This window comes from Crocodylus porosus, unplaced genomic scaffold (genome assembly GCF_001723895.1).
Source record: "Crocodylus porosus isolate Cpor-Errol unplaced genomic scaffold, CroPor_comp1, whole genome shotgun sequence".
NCBI classification, from domain to species: domain Eukaryota; kingdom Metazoa; phylum Chordata; order Crocodylia; family Crocodylidae; genus Crocodylus; species Crocodylus porosus.
In genome coordinates, this window is record NW_017728950.1 from 22,780,889 (window position 1) to 22,794,843 (window position 13,955).

Below are 13,955 nucleotides of genomic sequence, written 5' to 3' on the forward strand. Positions count from 1 at the left end.
CTTGGCAGCGCAGGCTGCTTTGCCCTGGGTTGTGGGGGCTTGGAGAAATGGGAAGTTCCACAGTGGGCACCTCCAGTTTCACTTTACTTTACAAGCTGGCGTGCCGGTTAGCAGAGTATGCCGGCCGGCTTGTAAGGTGCCGATTACCAGAACTTTTACTGTACTGTAATGGGAACCTTCCTGTTTGATAGATGACGCTGATATTCCAACAGATCTTTATCAGTATAGGAAACAATGTGTCAGCTGACAAATGGAGTAGGATGCATATATTTGGGGACCCAATGTCTTGTTATGGACTTATAAATGCTGGTTGAGTCTTCTTGGAAGAGCAGACTGTCCAATGCAGCCAAACTTTCCAATGTCTGTTTAAAATAAATTCAATCAAGGAGTTTTCTGTTTTATGATTCTTTAAAAATAGATCCCATTAAAAAGCTAATCAAAGCACTTCAGCAAGAGTTTTGTCCTGTTAAAATAAATGAAAGGAAGCATAGATCAAGATGCATGCAGAAGTTGTTGAATACAGGGAACACATCCACACCATGAACTTACCGTGCCAGACCAAGACAGGCTCAGAAGCTGTCTTGCGGATAGTGCTGCCTCTCAGTAATCACACAGCGCTGCCCATTAGCCTGCCCTAGTACAGTGCTAACACAACCACACTGCTTCCACTTTGGGAAATGACACGTACTTGGTACAGTGTGGTGTTTGTGTGTGCCACTGCCTGGCACTATTTACCATGTCTGTGGTGACGTGCTGAGTTGGGAAGACTGGGTACAGCATCCAGCACAGTGGTGGGTCCTTCATCCTGGTGAAGGATAATTTTCCTATTTTACTTGCACGTCTCCAAAGGTGTTGAAAAGATTCATCCCATGCAACATTCCATTTAACAGGTAGGTGATTTGCTCTGAATGAGGGACCCCCTAAGCCTGAGGCCAGCACCCTTAACCACTCAGCTACCCTTCCGTTCCTGCAGGTGCTACCATAGGTAATAAATTGACCAGTACCCATGACACTGCAGAAAGAGAGGTTGGTATTTGAATAGAAATAGCCCCATTTTCCTCTTGCATTGATGTGAGCTAAGAAGTCACTTGAGTTACAGTGCTTGATTTCTTGTTTACACTAACTCCCCTTTCTCTCTCTGGAAGGTTAATTGGGTCTTGAGGTAGTTGCAGCATATGGCCACTTTCAGGGCACTTAATGCCTTGAAGCAGTGTCAAAGGATCTTGTTGGAAAGGAAATTAGGCCTAGGGCCCTTATCTTCTGGACAGTCTCAATGAAAGGTGTGAGAGAAACACTGCCAGCCCCATCAGTGCTGTGAGGGTGAGCTAACCTCACCCCTGTTCCTGTGTTATCTCACAGTCACTTAGCTCCTTATGATGCTGCTCTCCTTTTAAGGGCGGAGGGAGAAGGATGCTTGCTTCTATCACTTAACTGTGGTGGTCTGAGGGAGAGAGAGCTAACTCTTGGAGATGCATGCGAGTGCGTCAGTGTATGAGAAAAAAGGAATCAAAACTCATGGAAGAGTTGATATCTTCTACTAGACCAACTAGCTATTTGCAAACATTATTGTATTTACCTGCAAGCTTTTGGCACACTCACCCTTCATCGGACATGAGAGAGAGCAGAGGTTGTAAAAGTTCTCCTAAGCAGAAAAGACTACTTGTATTTTGCACGAGAGTTGAAAGTGTGGTGAAGTTTGCTGTTTTGGAATAGTTCATTTTGTCCAAGTTAGGCACAGAGAAAAGTTGAATTAGTTTGGGGTTTTTTTTGTTTTTTTGTTTTTGTTTTTAACCTCAGAGTTGTCTGGTGGCAGGCATTTCCCAGAGCAGTGTATTACAGCTTTGCTTTGCATCCATTGGTTTTAACAAGCAAAGTGACACTGAGCACTTCCGGTAGTCTGTTGCTGGCCCTGTTGCTGCTTTCCTGATCTCTGGATGGAATCAGTAGTGTGTAATGGGGTGATCATCAGCCTGTCGTCCTATTCTCCAGGGCTAAGATCTGGAATCCAGGAGCAGAGCTAGGAGCTAGGTCCCATACTCTTTTCAGACCTGGGAACTGAAACCCAGGTGTCCTGTTTCCCCACCCCACCCCAGGGTAGAAGTCCAGGCTCTCAGCAAATAGAGGCCTGTTCTGCTTGTATGGAAGATTAAGATCCCGTAGCAGGTTTTAGAGAGAAGAATAAACCCAGAGTCCCAGCTGTAGTGATCACCAGGTTCAGTAAACAGAGGCTTATATGAATGAGAAGAACCTTTTATTTGTGGAGCCATATACAATCCTCTGCAGTCCCTTGATTTCTCTGACTAACCAGCTGCCAGTTATCTCCCATTTCTCAACTCCAGCATTCAAATTATTATGGAGGAGCTCGGGGGGGAAACGCATGATTGGGTGGTCAATGTCAAGGGCTATAGGCGGGGGGGGGGGGGGGCAACCCCCCTCCTGATAAGAGATGAAAGCCTCCCTGTAAGATTTGAAAAGCCTAATTTGTGGGGGCCTCTGATTTTATTAGGGTGTTGTGACTGGCAGCAATTGTTTTTTGCAGACCCCCTCCAAGAATCTGAGTATAATTTGAACCCTGCCCAGCTCCCTTAGTCTCCTGTTAGAGAGCTATTCTAAATGACAATTTCTTTTGCTACATCTTCCCTCTTAATAAGTAGGAAAACAATTCATATTAATTCAATTAATGTCTGCCTATGAAGGAGAGAGAGAACTAGCGCTTCACATCAGAGTCAGTCTTTACCCCTCACGTTCCTATTCTCCCTTTTTCTGAAGGTCTTTTAATAGTTTCTGTGACTCTCTTCAGAAAGTTTCGCTTTCTCCTCTGACTGAGGTATCTGATGCAGTTTCTAATTTGTTTCTGTTGGGAAGTTTTCCCTCCAAGTCTTGACGGACTTGACTTCTTATGCTGGGATCTGATTGACTCACATTTTTGTCAGCTTAGATTTCTGCACATAGCACATAGTTCATTAGCTAGATCACCGAGGCTGATTTCTTCTTTCTGCATGATAGTATTTGCATTTATGTCTTCCCATGAGGACAGTTGCTGCTTATGTCCTGGAATTATTGTTTTCTTCTAAGAAAGTTGTCAAAAATTTGGGCTGTGGTGGCCAAGAGGATCAAAAGGAGGCATGAATGTTGTGTGGACTTGTATTGAAAGTGCACACCTAATTAGTTTACAGATATTTCACCAGCTAACAGACCCAAAATTGGTGCCACCTCCCTAGGTACCACAATGAATACGAGTTGGTACAGTTTGTTTTTATGCTGGATAATAGTGATGCATCTTTCACTGGCATATTTGTTCCATTTATTTGATATTTGTTAGACTTCCGGTTTCAGTTTAATTTTCTATATTTGTGTTCTGTTAAAATATGAACCTGAGCTCCAGTGTCCAGTTTTAATGAAACCATTGTACTTCCCTGTCAAAATTCCGTCCCTCTCTCATTGCTTTTTTTATTTTTTATTTTTTTTATTTTTATTCTTTTATTTGGGATCTATAGTACCTGGCAAAATGGTTCCTCCTGTTATAGTTAAAATGGCGCTTTCCAAATGTGGTACAGTGTTTGGGGCTGTGTTGCCTTCCATGCCTGCTGCATGCCTGCCTATGAGTTCTCCCACCCTAAGAGGGTTCCTTACCAATGGCAGACTCCAGCCTGTAAGGAGGTTTCTTGCTAACGGAAATTTCCACCCTGAGAGGTAGCTAACTGCAGCGGCAGTATCGTAGCCAATGAGGTTAGTCCGAGGTATGATTACTGCTAACTGAAACTCTTACAGCTACATGGTTTCATGCCTACTGCCTGGATTACCCCTTTTGGTGTACAGGAAGTCCTCAGACTTAGGCCACAATTGGTTCTTGAAAACCGTGTCTTAAGTCGAAATGTGGTAACTTGGAACTAATTTTCTCATAAGAAACAATGTTATAAATGGGGGTTTGGCTCCTGAACCAAGGCCTGAAACCCTATTTTCACCAAAAATACCCCAGAATTTTGTATTCAGTTAATTTATAGATGAGTAATATAGCTACATTAATGTATTTATATTGAAAATAGCAATCACATTGATTTGGAAGGACTTCTTTGAGGTGACTTTGCTGGATTTTTTGAAGGGTTCTTGGCTGGCGTCTTAGGAGTTCTGGCTGCAGGTTTTTCTGGAGTCTTGTCTGCTTTCTTAAAGAAAGTGTCCAAGGAAGTTTGGACAGATGTTCTCCAGGGAGATAGGCAACTCAGTGAACTTGTTCGCTGGTGTGGCATTGCATCAGATCAAGCGTTGTCAAGTCGAAACTGACATCATGAAGTTGAAACGGTGTCAGTTTATAAATGTTGTAACTCAAAACGTTTTAAGTTGAGAACTGCCTGTATTCAGCTCTGCAGCCTGGCCCTTCACAGTTTTTGCTGCCCTGCACACTCGGATAGTCTTTTTCTAAGCATAAGTCTCCCTCAAGCAATAGCCTTTCTTGTAACTAAGTATCTGCAGTGCTACAAATAATCCTATCAGCATTCCTATCCTAATCAGCAATTTTTGTCAAGTTCCTAAAAGCACAGTACTTAGTCTCTTCAGTTCAGGAACATACTGAGCTACACTTTCTACTGCTGTTTGTCTGCACATAAATATCTGTCTTCCAAGGATCTAATTCTATGTTGGCATGCAATACTCCTCCAATTTGGACAGTATTTTACTTGCCTTCAAAAAAGTTCAGAATATGGAATTAAAGGTATTATACACAACCAGGGCTTCCTCCTGTGCAGCATGCAAGAAGATTGAAGATTTGACTCATTTTTCTCCTCTGCCCCTGCAGCTGCTGTCTGAATGCCCTCCAGCTCTCTACTATATTGCTCAAACATTAGACAGGCAGCTAGAGGTTGTAATACTTCCATGTCCTTTGACTGTAACTGTGCAAGTTGATCACTTTCAGAGGCTCTTGTCCTTTGATGCAGCTGAATTACTTAACTTTCTCTCGGGTTCCAGCTCCTGTTTGGGTTCAGAACTCTAATTTTTCCAAGTTCATGCTCATCTGCTACCCCTGACATCATGTAGTGATCCCTGAATTCAGTAAGCACTGACATATGTGAATGAAGAAGTAACAACAACCTTTATTTCTGGAGCCACTTCCGATTTCCCAACTCCTTCAGTCTCCTATCCGGGAGCTTCTCTAAATTGTCGCTTCTTTAACACCAGCCAGCACTTTGGTTCCTTCATTAACTATTGCTGCTGTAGGCAGTGCAGACGAGTGTCATTTATAATGTCTAAGTACCCCTTATGCAGAGCAGTCTTGGTGCCTGAGCTCTTGTGTTACCAGGACTGGCTTCTCCTATGTGCTGCACTGTAAGCTCTTTGAGGCAAAAAATCTGATTTATTGTGTTTGCATAGTACCTGACACAGGGGCACCCTGATCTGATTAGTTTGTAGGCGTTGCTGCAAAATAACTAAGCAGTAATAATGCACTCCATATCTAGCTGGCTGCTGGAGGGGTCAGTGGGATTCCCAAAGGATAGAAGTATGATGCCAACTGCTGATCTAGTGGGTTTATTTACAGGGGCTCTGAACTCCATTGATACTCTCTTATAGTTAAAGACAAGTTATCTGTATCTGAGCTCTCTCCTCCTAACAGGTTTTGTTAAGTAGTTCAGTTGAGCCCATGCAATTTTAAGCTGGCCAGCGGCAACGTTTTCCCTAGGATTCCTTTCAGGCCTGGCTTCTCATGTGCAATGCCTGTCACACACAAGATCAGACTCGTTTAAAGATGCAGCATTGACTTCTCAACCCTGTTCATATCTAGAACTGCTTTTCTGTCTTTTTGTTTGCTTGCAGCAAGCAAGTGATACCACTTGTCATTCCTTCTGACTTGCTTCCATTGATTTCCATTTGTTTTCTCACCACCTGTTCAGTAAGGAACTGAGTTTAGATTCCTATAAAACTTAAGCTAGTGAATCCAAGGACTTCATCAAAGAATTGTACATATTTAAGGGGCAGGGGGCTTCTGGGTGCTCAGCATATGTGAAAATTGAGCTGCTTATTTAGCTGCTTAAAATTAGGCATCTATTTTTATAGAATCTTGGCTGAGATGTGTACAGTGGGATTTCTCAAAATGTGTAGCTTCGTTTAACTGGGGGGGTGAGCAATTATTTGGGCATGCAGGCCGCATGGGGAGTTCTGGGAGCTGTTGTAAGCTGAATCAGCACTCTTCCTTCCCGCCCCACAACCACACACAGCAGTTCACTGATCCTCCCTATGTGGGCTGAGGCCGCAGGCAGGGAGTTGGTGTGGGAACAGGTAGCAGCTTCAGCAGGGGCAGCTCAGCCAGGGCCCTTACTTCCACCAGCACTGCCTCTGAACTATCCCAAGGAGGGGCTCAGGCAGATGCCACAGTCCCTAGCGGGAACCTGCTGGCTGTGTCCTCAGCTGCTGCTCGTGCATGGGCTGGGAGCTGGTGTAAGCTTCAGGGGCATGCTGTAGGCACAGAACAGATTAGGTGGTGAAGAAAGAAGGGGGAGAGAGAGAGAGACAGAGAAAGGTGCACTGCCCATGATGAGCGGCGGTGGCTGGTGCTGACCGGGGGTGGAAAAGTGGGACCTGGCTGCAGGTTTGCTTGCCACTGCTGGGGCGCTTCTGGCTATGGCTGCCTGGAGCCTATGCTGGGGCCTCTCCTGTTAGTGGTTACCGCTGCTACCAGCACCACCTCCTAGTGAGATCTTGTGAGAGATGAAGGAGATTTTTTCAGAGGCCCAGAGAGCGCTTAAGTTCCTTACTCCTGTAGCAAGTCAATGGCGAGTAGGTGCCTGATAATATCCTCCTTGTTCTTGGTTTTCTTCTCTTACACATTTGCCAGATTCCTAAATAGTGAAGACTTCTGCCATATGATGAGGCTAATTTACTCTCCTCCTGAAAGCAGAGACACCTGGATGTGGGTGTCAGTTATACTGGAGGGGCCTCAGTGTAATAGAAGTTGAGCCTTTGTTGTGACATCAGACTTCCCATTGAATTGCTTTGAAATGGTCCTCTGCCTAACTTTTTGTTGTTGTTCTCTCCTTGTGTGGGTTTTTTGTTTGTTTGTTTGTTTGTTTGTTTGTTCCCTCCCCCCAGCTCTGTTAGTATTTCTCTTTCTTCTGTCTCAGTTTTTTTGCCACCTCCTTAACTGTGATTAAAGCTAGGCTTATGCTCCCAAGTTCTTCTGTCTCTGTCACTTATGTCCCCTTATTTGCCTTTGATTCAGCAGAGCTTCCCTGTTTAACAACACACTGGTGCACATGCTTAATTCAATTTAAGTGGACACTCATTTTTTGTTTTGTTTTGTTTTTTTAAACCAGTGGATGTTTTAGGAAAGGTTCCCATTGCCAGAAGGGTATTTAAAGTCCTTTATTGACTTCTGTAAGCACCTGTTTAAGTGCTTAGCTAAACTGGAGTCCTGTCTTATTGATGGCACTCTCTCCTGTTAGTTTCTGATTTACTCCTGTCTCTTCCATTTGTCAAACCTGTCCCTTTGCTGTTAGACCTTCCTATTGCCTCCTGCCCCAGACACTTGCCTCTTCTCCTCTTTCCTGCTCTATTCCCATTTCTTTATTCACTGTTTGCTTTCCCCATGTTCTTAGGTCTCTGTCACCACCACCTTCCTCTCCACACCTTCTCTCTACCTCCTTGTGTTCTGCTACATTCTTCTTTTCCTTCTACCCTCTTCTCCTCTGTCAGGCCAGTAGAACTCCTTTGCTTCCATTCCAGCAGGCTAAGGAAGAGCAGGGAAGGCAGAAGGAAAAACTCCAGAATGCTTGAAAATACTTAGTCTTCTGTGTGCATGCACACCCGAGTCATACATGACAGTAACCGACTCTATTTGTACTCAGTAAAAATAGCTGGAGGCCTGGCACAGTCTTAGTGTGAGAGATGCCAGCTGACCAGGTATGTGAAGCACCCTTCTGTTTTTATAGTGAAGAAAATGTTGCACTGAAGTCTTTACTTGATTGGAGAACCTAGCTTCCTGGTGACAATAAATTGGACTTGGTAGAGTGTTCAGTTGCCAAGGCTTGGTACAGGATGCTCTCAGACAGCATTGTTTGGGAAGATCCATTGCAGAATATCTTTCAAATTAACCCTTCCTGAACTTGGTTCTTCCAGCAGAAATTTATGGGCAATGTGTTTTTCAATAGGTCCCTTTAAGGCAGGGGTGAGCAAAATGCGGCCTGCCAAGCCATTCTATCTGGCCCACAGAGCCCCTAAAAAATTTAGAAAATGAATATTAATCTGCCCTGGGCTGCCTGTCACGCGGCCTTGATAGCTTGCCGAAACACAGTAAGCTGCCCTCTGCCCAAAATAATTGCTTTAAGGAACCTGTTCTGCGTTTAGAAGCCAGAATAAGGCACCTTAGAGCAACACACATGCACACTTAAATGTAGCCGCAGTGCTGGGCCTGTCATCTAAAATCTGACCATATGTCTGAGACCATGTGGAAGCCCCTCCCAAATTTGAACATGCAATAAATAGCCAGATCTCCCTGCTGTGCAGAGTGGGGGAAAGGGAGGGAATTTCAGACTGGTGGCTCCTGAGATTGGGGGGGCACCATTTGTAGTTGGCGGTGTGGCGGGGGTGCCCACAGATGCCGGCGGGGGTGTTTGGGGGGGGGTGACAAGCGGAGACTGCCCACAAAGCCAGAAGTGGCTTTGGCAGTGGCCAATCTTGGGGGGGGCACATATCCCCTCCTGCCCCCCCCATATGCTGCCTATGATTCCAGATGTTTGGAATGTGGTGCATTGTGGGAGTGACATGCAACAAAATAGTCTCCTGTGTGGATCTGTGCTCCTCTTTTGTTTCTGTGGCACATGTTTCTATAGTTGCCATCCCCATTCTGATACTGCTGTGTGCTTGTGTGTGCCCTCGTGTCTGCTGTTGAGTTCCAAAATTGGCTTGTAAAAGTGGTAAAAATGGGTCCGGATGGTCAGTACAGTCGGGGTCACATTTTTGTTACTGAAAGCTGGGACAGTTTATTTGACAGCTTGCTGTCTCTGTGTACCTTTCCTTCATACTAGAAGGCCTCAACAATAGTTAATGGAGGCTAAAAATACAGACTAAGTGCAGTGAGGTGAGAGTTGGAAGGAGGGAGGGAGGTAGCAGCAAGTCTGCTTCAAGGAAGCAAAGGCCTTTTTTTGTTTATTGCATTGCTCCTGAAAGCACTGGTATACCAGACCGATGCATGGAGGGGATGGAGCAAGCTCCAGTTCCACCTCCCAACACCAAAAATCTGCTCAATACAGACCTCCTATGAAGGATGTATTAGGGACAACCACCTGGGGAGTCTGCCTACGTGGTCACGGTGCTTCCCCTGCCAGGCGACATTTGACATTTTTCTTAGGTTGGAAATGCAGACTCCTTCCCTTGAGGGCACTTGGCTAAGTTAAGCTCTAGTCTGTCCCTGATGTCAGCATGGGTCTTTGGCACGTAGATAACAGCAGTGTTATTTGGGTGGGGCTAAAGAGCTTTCCTTGGGGATCCTGGCAGACAGACCAGAGCCACCTTTTTTTTTTTTTTCCACTTTAAGTATCAAAAATTGGGTTTTGGCTTTAAAAAGGGGCATCCAGTGGAGGGTATTCACTGACAAAGAGCCTCTCTTGGTAAAAGTGTGACCAAACTGTGGAAGAGGTCCTCTCTTTATAATACTCTGTGGCTCCTCTGTTGACCTGTCGAAGAGGTCAGCATCGTTATACTGCATGTTTCGGGTGAAAAGACTGAGGCACAGAGAGGTGCAATAGCTCCTCCAAGATCTCCTTGCACGTCAGTGGCAAAACTGAGCCAGATCTCCTAGCCATGCTTCATCTACCAGGTTACTCTGTTTTCTGTTAAGGACCAACACTATTCCTGGTGATCCAAAGTGACTTTTACCAGCTGGTTACATGGTCTGTTAGCATTTGGGGTGCCAACATGAGAGGTGATGCTTTGTCCTGACTGGTGCAGGAGCCACAAGTGTAGGTCAGTGTTAACTGACAAGTCACTACCATGGCCCCTCCCTCCCCCCTTGGAAACTTCTGACAGACACACTCCCAAATCAAATATAAAGCCATGGTGCATTCACTAACATTTGCACACTCCCACAGGGGCATTCTCATGTTCTGTAGGGTTGCAGGAGTTGCATTTTGAATGCATTCAGGAAAAAAATAACATTAAACATTTTTTTTCTAAGAGCTCTGCTCTGAGTATCACTGCTGCAAAACAATGCCTCTTTTAAAAGGGTGCGGGGAGGCACTCCTGGGCCAGAGGGCCTTCTCCTTTCCCATCTGTTACTTGCTGCTTGTGCAATTTTCCCCTGCATTGCCTGGCCCAAATGGCTGTGTGTTTATTCTGCTGTGTTTCCCTCCCCTTCAGCAAAGCGAGCTGAACTCCTTCCTCTGGACTATAAAGAGAGACCCCCCATCTTACTTTTTTGGCACCATCCATGTTCCCTATACCCGGGTCTGGGATTTCATCCCTGAGAACTCCAAGAAAGCCTTCCAGCAGAGCCACATTGTGTACTTCGAGCTGGACCTCACCGACCCCTACACCATTTCTGCCCTCACCAGCTGCCAGCTCTTACCACAGGGGGAGAATCTCCAGGATGTGCTGCCCAGGGACATCTACCGCCGGCTCAAGCGCCACCTGGAATATGTCAAACTCATGATGCCATCCTGGATGACTCCAGACCAGCGGGGCAAAGGGCTCTACGCAGACTACCTCTTCAATGCCATAGCAGGGAACTGGGAACGGAAGAGGCCTGTGTGGGTGATGCTGATGGTGAACTCTCTGACTGAAGTGGACATTAAGTCACGTGGTGTGCCTGTCCTGGACCTTTATCTGGCCCAGGAGGCAGAGCGTCTGAGGAAGCAGACTGGTGCTGTGGAGAAAGTGGAGGAGCAGTGCCACCCACTGAATGGACTGAACTTTTCCCAGGTAAGAGGGGAGGTGTGGATGAAGTGGGAAACTACAAGTCATCTTATCTGAACCATGGTGGGTTGTCTTGATAGAGGAGTTCCCAAGAAGTGGATGTAGCTTTGTGGGGCACAACGCTCCTCTGGGGGAGCTGAAAAGGGGAGATAGGGCCAGGCATGGGATCCCAGGGAGTAGTATGGCTGTTGTACTGTCTCAGGGCAGGGGTCCACTTGCATTTTACTCCCCATGGCCCATGTGTCAGATTAGGTCTGTCCTCTCCCTGTCCCCTGCTTCCAATGCAGATGCTAAACTCCATGTTCAGTCCCTGGTTGGGATCCTCCATCCTCTGTGCAGCGTTGGGCTCTCTTGCCCCAACTAGTAAAAGCACTCTGAATACTTGTGGCAGACAAGGGAGAAAAGGCTGTTTCCATGGCAGTAAAGACCCATTCTGTGGAGAAGGCTGAGAACTGTTGCTGTCTAGGCCCATGGACCTTCCAGGCTAGTGTCTATTTCCAGTCATCAGACCCAGAGATAATTGTCAAACGTGCTTGGGTGACCCTCTCTTTGCCCTGATCTGTGCTGGGGCAACGAGAGCTTCCCCCCATGCCAGTCCTCAGTGCACAGGCTGAAGAATGGTGGTCGATGCCTTCTCTATAGCTGTAGGGTGTTTATGGATGTGGCACCTTCTCTGAAACATAGGTAGGATATAGAGCCATCTTGTCCTGCAGTGGTGGGTCTAGCAAGTTACAAGGCTATGCCGTGCACCTGCCTTTACTTCATTCTGTGGTGAAGCTTGCTATTACTGTGTTTTGGCCCATGGTGATGGGAAGGAGGCAACGGGCCTGGGATTGACCTTCGTACTGAGGGGATGCCTCAGTCACGGACTCTGCTATCTCAACTAAATATCCCAGGGAGCGATACACATTGCTGCCCTGTGGACCCTCTTCATGGCCCTGCTGACCTGGCTTGCTAAACAGCGCTTATTGGGGAACTGCAAGGGGGGTTTTGAGGAGGGGCGGTCTGGGAGTACCTCTGGCTGCAAGGCCCTTAAAGCATTGGCAGCCAGAGCATGGGTTATGGGAGTTGCGGGGTGGGCAGATGGGGAGGGTTGGACAATACATGACCCTCTCCCTCACCCCATGGGTTCCAGGCTTAGTGCAGCAACGGTGGCTGTGCTGCACCCTGCCATGGTGGAGTGGAAAGGATTCTGGGTAGAGAGTCCAGGCCTGGGGGACACAGCTCTGCAGGGCATCTAATAAGGATGGGTGCTCAAGGCTGGTGCAGCACTGGTGGGAGTACAGCAAGGTGGTGCCTACATTGTAGTCAGTAGTGGACCTGGGGTTTAGATGACCTGTGCTGCCCCCTGGCCATCAGTGTCCCTCCCCCCTCTCCCTACCCCTTTGCTGCCATCTGAGCTAGTTGATTTGAGTGAGCTCCTTGCCCTGCCCCATGCTGTGGTCACAGTGCTGCATCATCCCTGAGCAGTGCTGCTTGCATGCTCCCTTCCAGCTCCATATGGGCCTCTCCCCATGTGCTCTGGACAGCCCACTACCACAGTGAGTCCTGCCCTTGCTGAGGAATATGAAGGTGGGGGCTCCTGCCACCCTTCTCTTATGCTGGCTAACTGTCCTTTGATCATTAGTACTCTGAATGCTTACCCTGTAGACAACCCCACTGTTAACTCACTGCATACTGAAAACAAGTAATTTACTCTAATTTTGGCATGATTTTTTTCCCCCCGAATATGACTTCCCCTCTCAGCTCATGAATACCAAGTGTGGCTGGGGTATTTGTCAGGCTGATTTTGCTTTTTGTACATACACTGTATTGAGCAGACTGCCTTCTTCCTGGTGGAAAGAAAAGGAAAATTTTGAGGCTGAAATCCTGGCCTGTCTGGCATTGATGCTAGTTTTTCCATTGACTTTGGGGTTGGAATTCAACTCGCGGCAGAGAGGTTAAATCCAGCATTGCAAAATCCTGGGATTTTAATTTTTTTTTTTTTTCCTCTCCTGAGTCTGGTGAGTTTCCATAAAGCCTGGGCTGATGGAGTCCAGTGATAATTACACAAGCCTCAGCTGTTGTTAGAGACCTTCGGAAAGCTCTTATCCTTATGGCTCCTTGGAAAGGCTTGCAAATGTGAACTGAGGTCACTGCGAAGGCTAAGCAACCAGAAGGCAAAGAGCTTGTCTGCCTAGGGTAGTTAGTGTGCAGTCATCTATAGGATGAATTTGTGGTGCACTAGCTATATTACATCCCCACCCTCTGTGGCGAGTTGTAGCTCTGCAATAGCTTGCTGCCAGGTGAAAATAGAATAAGCGATGCTGCTCTAAGTACCCACAATGGGGGCAGTGAGGGCAGAGGAGCCAGCATACTATGAATTCACACCCTACCCCTTACTGCCCTTTAATACTCCTGCATAGGTAAACACAGAGAGAGAGAGAACCCCAGAAACCAATTTCTTGATTGTTGAGGGGCCTGACTCACTCCTTTATTTTTCTTTCTTATCTGAACACTACTGAGAATCTACTGCCTCAGGACTTTGCTCTGTTTTCTGTTCAGGTAGCTGAGATAATTGTGTTTTAATAAAATTGGAGACCTTTAATCAGGGTGCTTGAAATTTGCTTCCCTTCCTGCTCCACCAGGTGTCATTTGATTTCACATTCCTTCCCCCCACCCCATCATGAGGCTGGGAATGCAGAGAGCCAGGCTGGGCTGTCTCCGCACGCTGCAGGAGCTCTACACGAAAGATCTGGGCGGAGCTGGCCCCGCACACTGCCACCACGTGTGGGTGGGAGCTGCGTGTTGAGGCCAGGAGGGGCTGGTCTGCACCCTGCCACCATATGCAGCTCCAGGGACTCGCACTCTAGGGACTCTGAGGATTCTTCCTACACCCTCTACGCCCACCATACCCACACAACCTCCCACACCGCACCCCCACCATATCTCCCAAATGCACCTACAACCTTCTACAGCTGCTGGCTCCCCACCCACACCCCAACCACATACCCTATACTCACCTACTGACCTACCATGCCCATGCCCCACACACACGTGCGCGCGCGCACGCACTCCCC

At 46.9% G+C, this 13,955-nt stretch overlaps 1 protein-coding gene across 1 annotated transcript in view; it reads left to right on the plus strand.

Moving 5' to 3' along the window:
• The window catches only part of TRABD2A (TraB domain containing 2A), a 31,537-nt gene extending 18,073 nt beyond the window's left edge, over positions 1-13,464 (plus strand). Inside the window, exons 3-4 of the mRNA XM_019554717.1 lie at positions 10,342-10,902; positions 13,441-13,464. Of these exons, the coding sequence (XP_019410262.1) occupies positions 10,342-10,902; positions 13,441-13,464 (585 nt within the window). The remainder of the gene's footprint in view (positions 1-10,341; positions 10,903-13,440) is intronic.
• Positions 13,465-13,955: the final 491 nt, after the last annotated feature.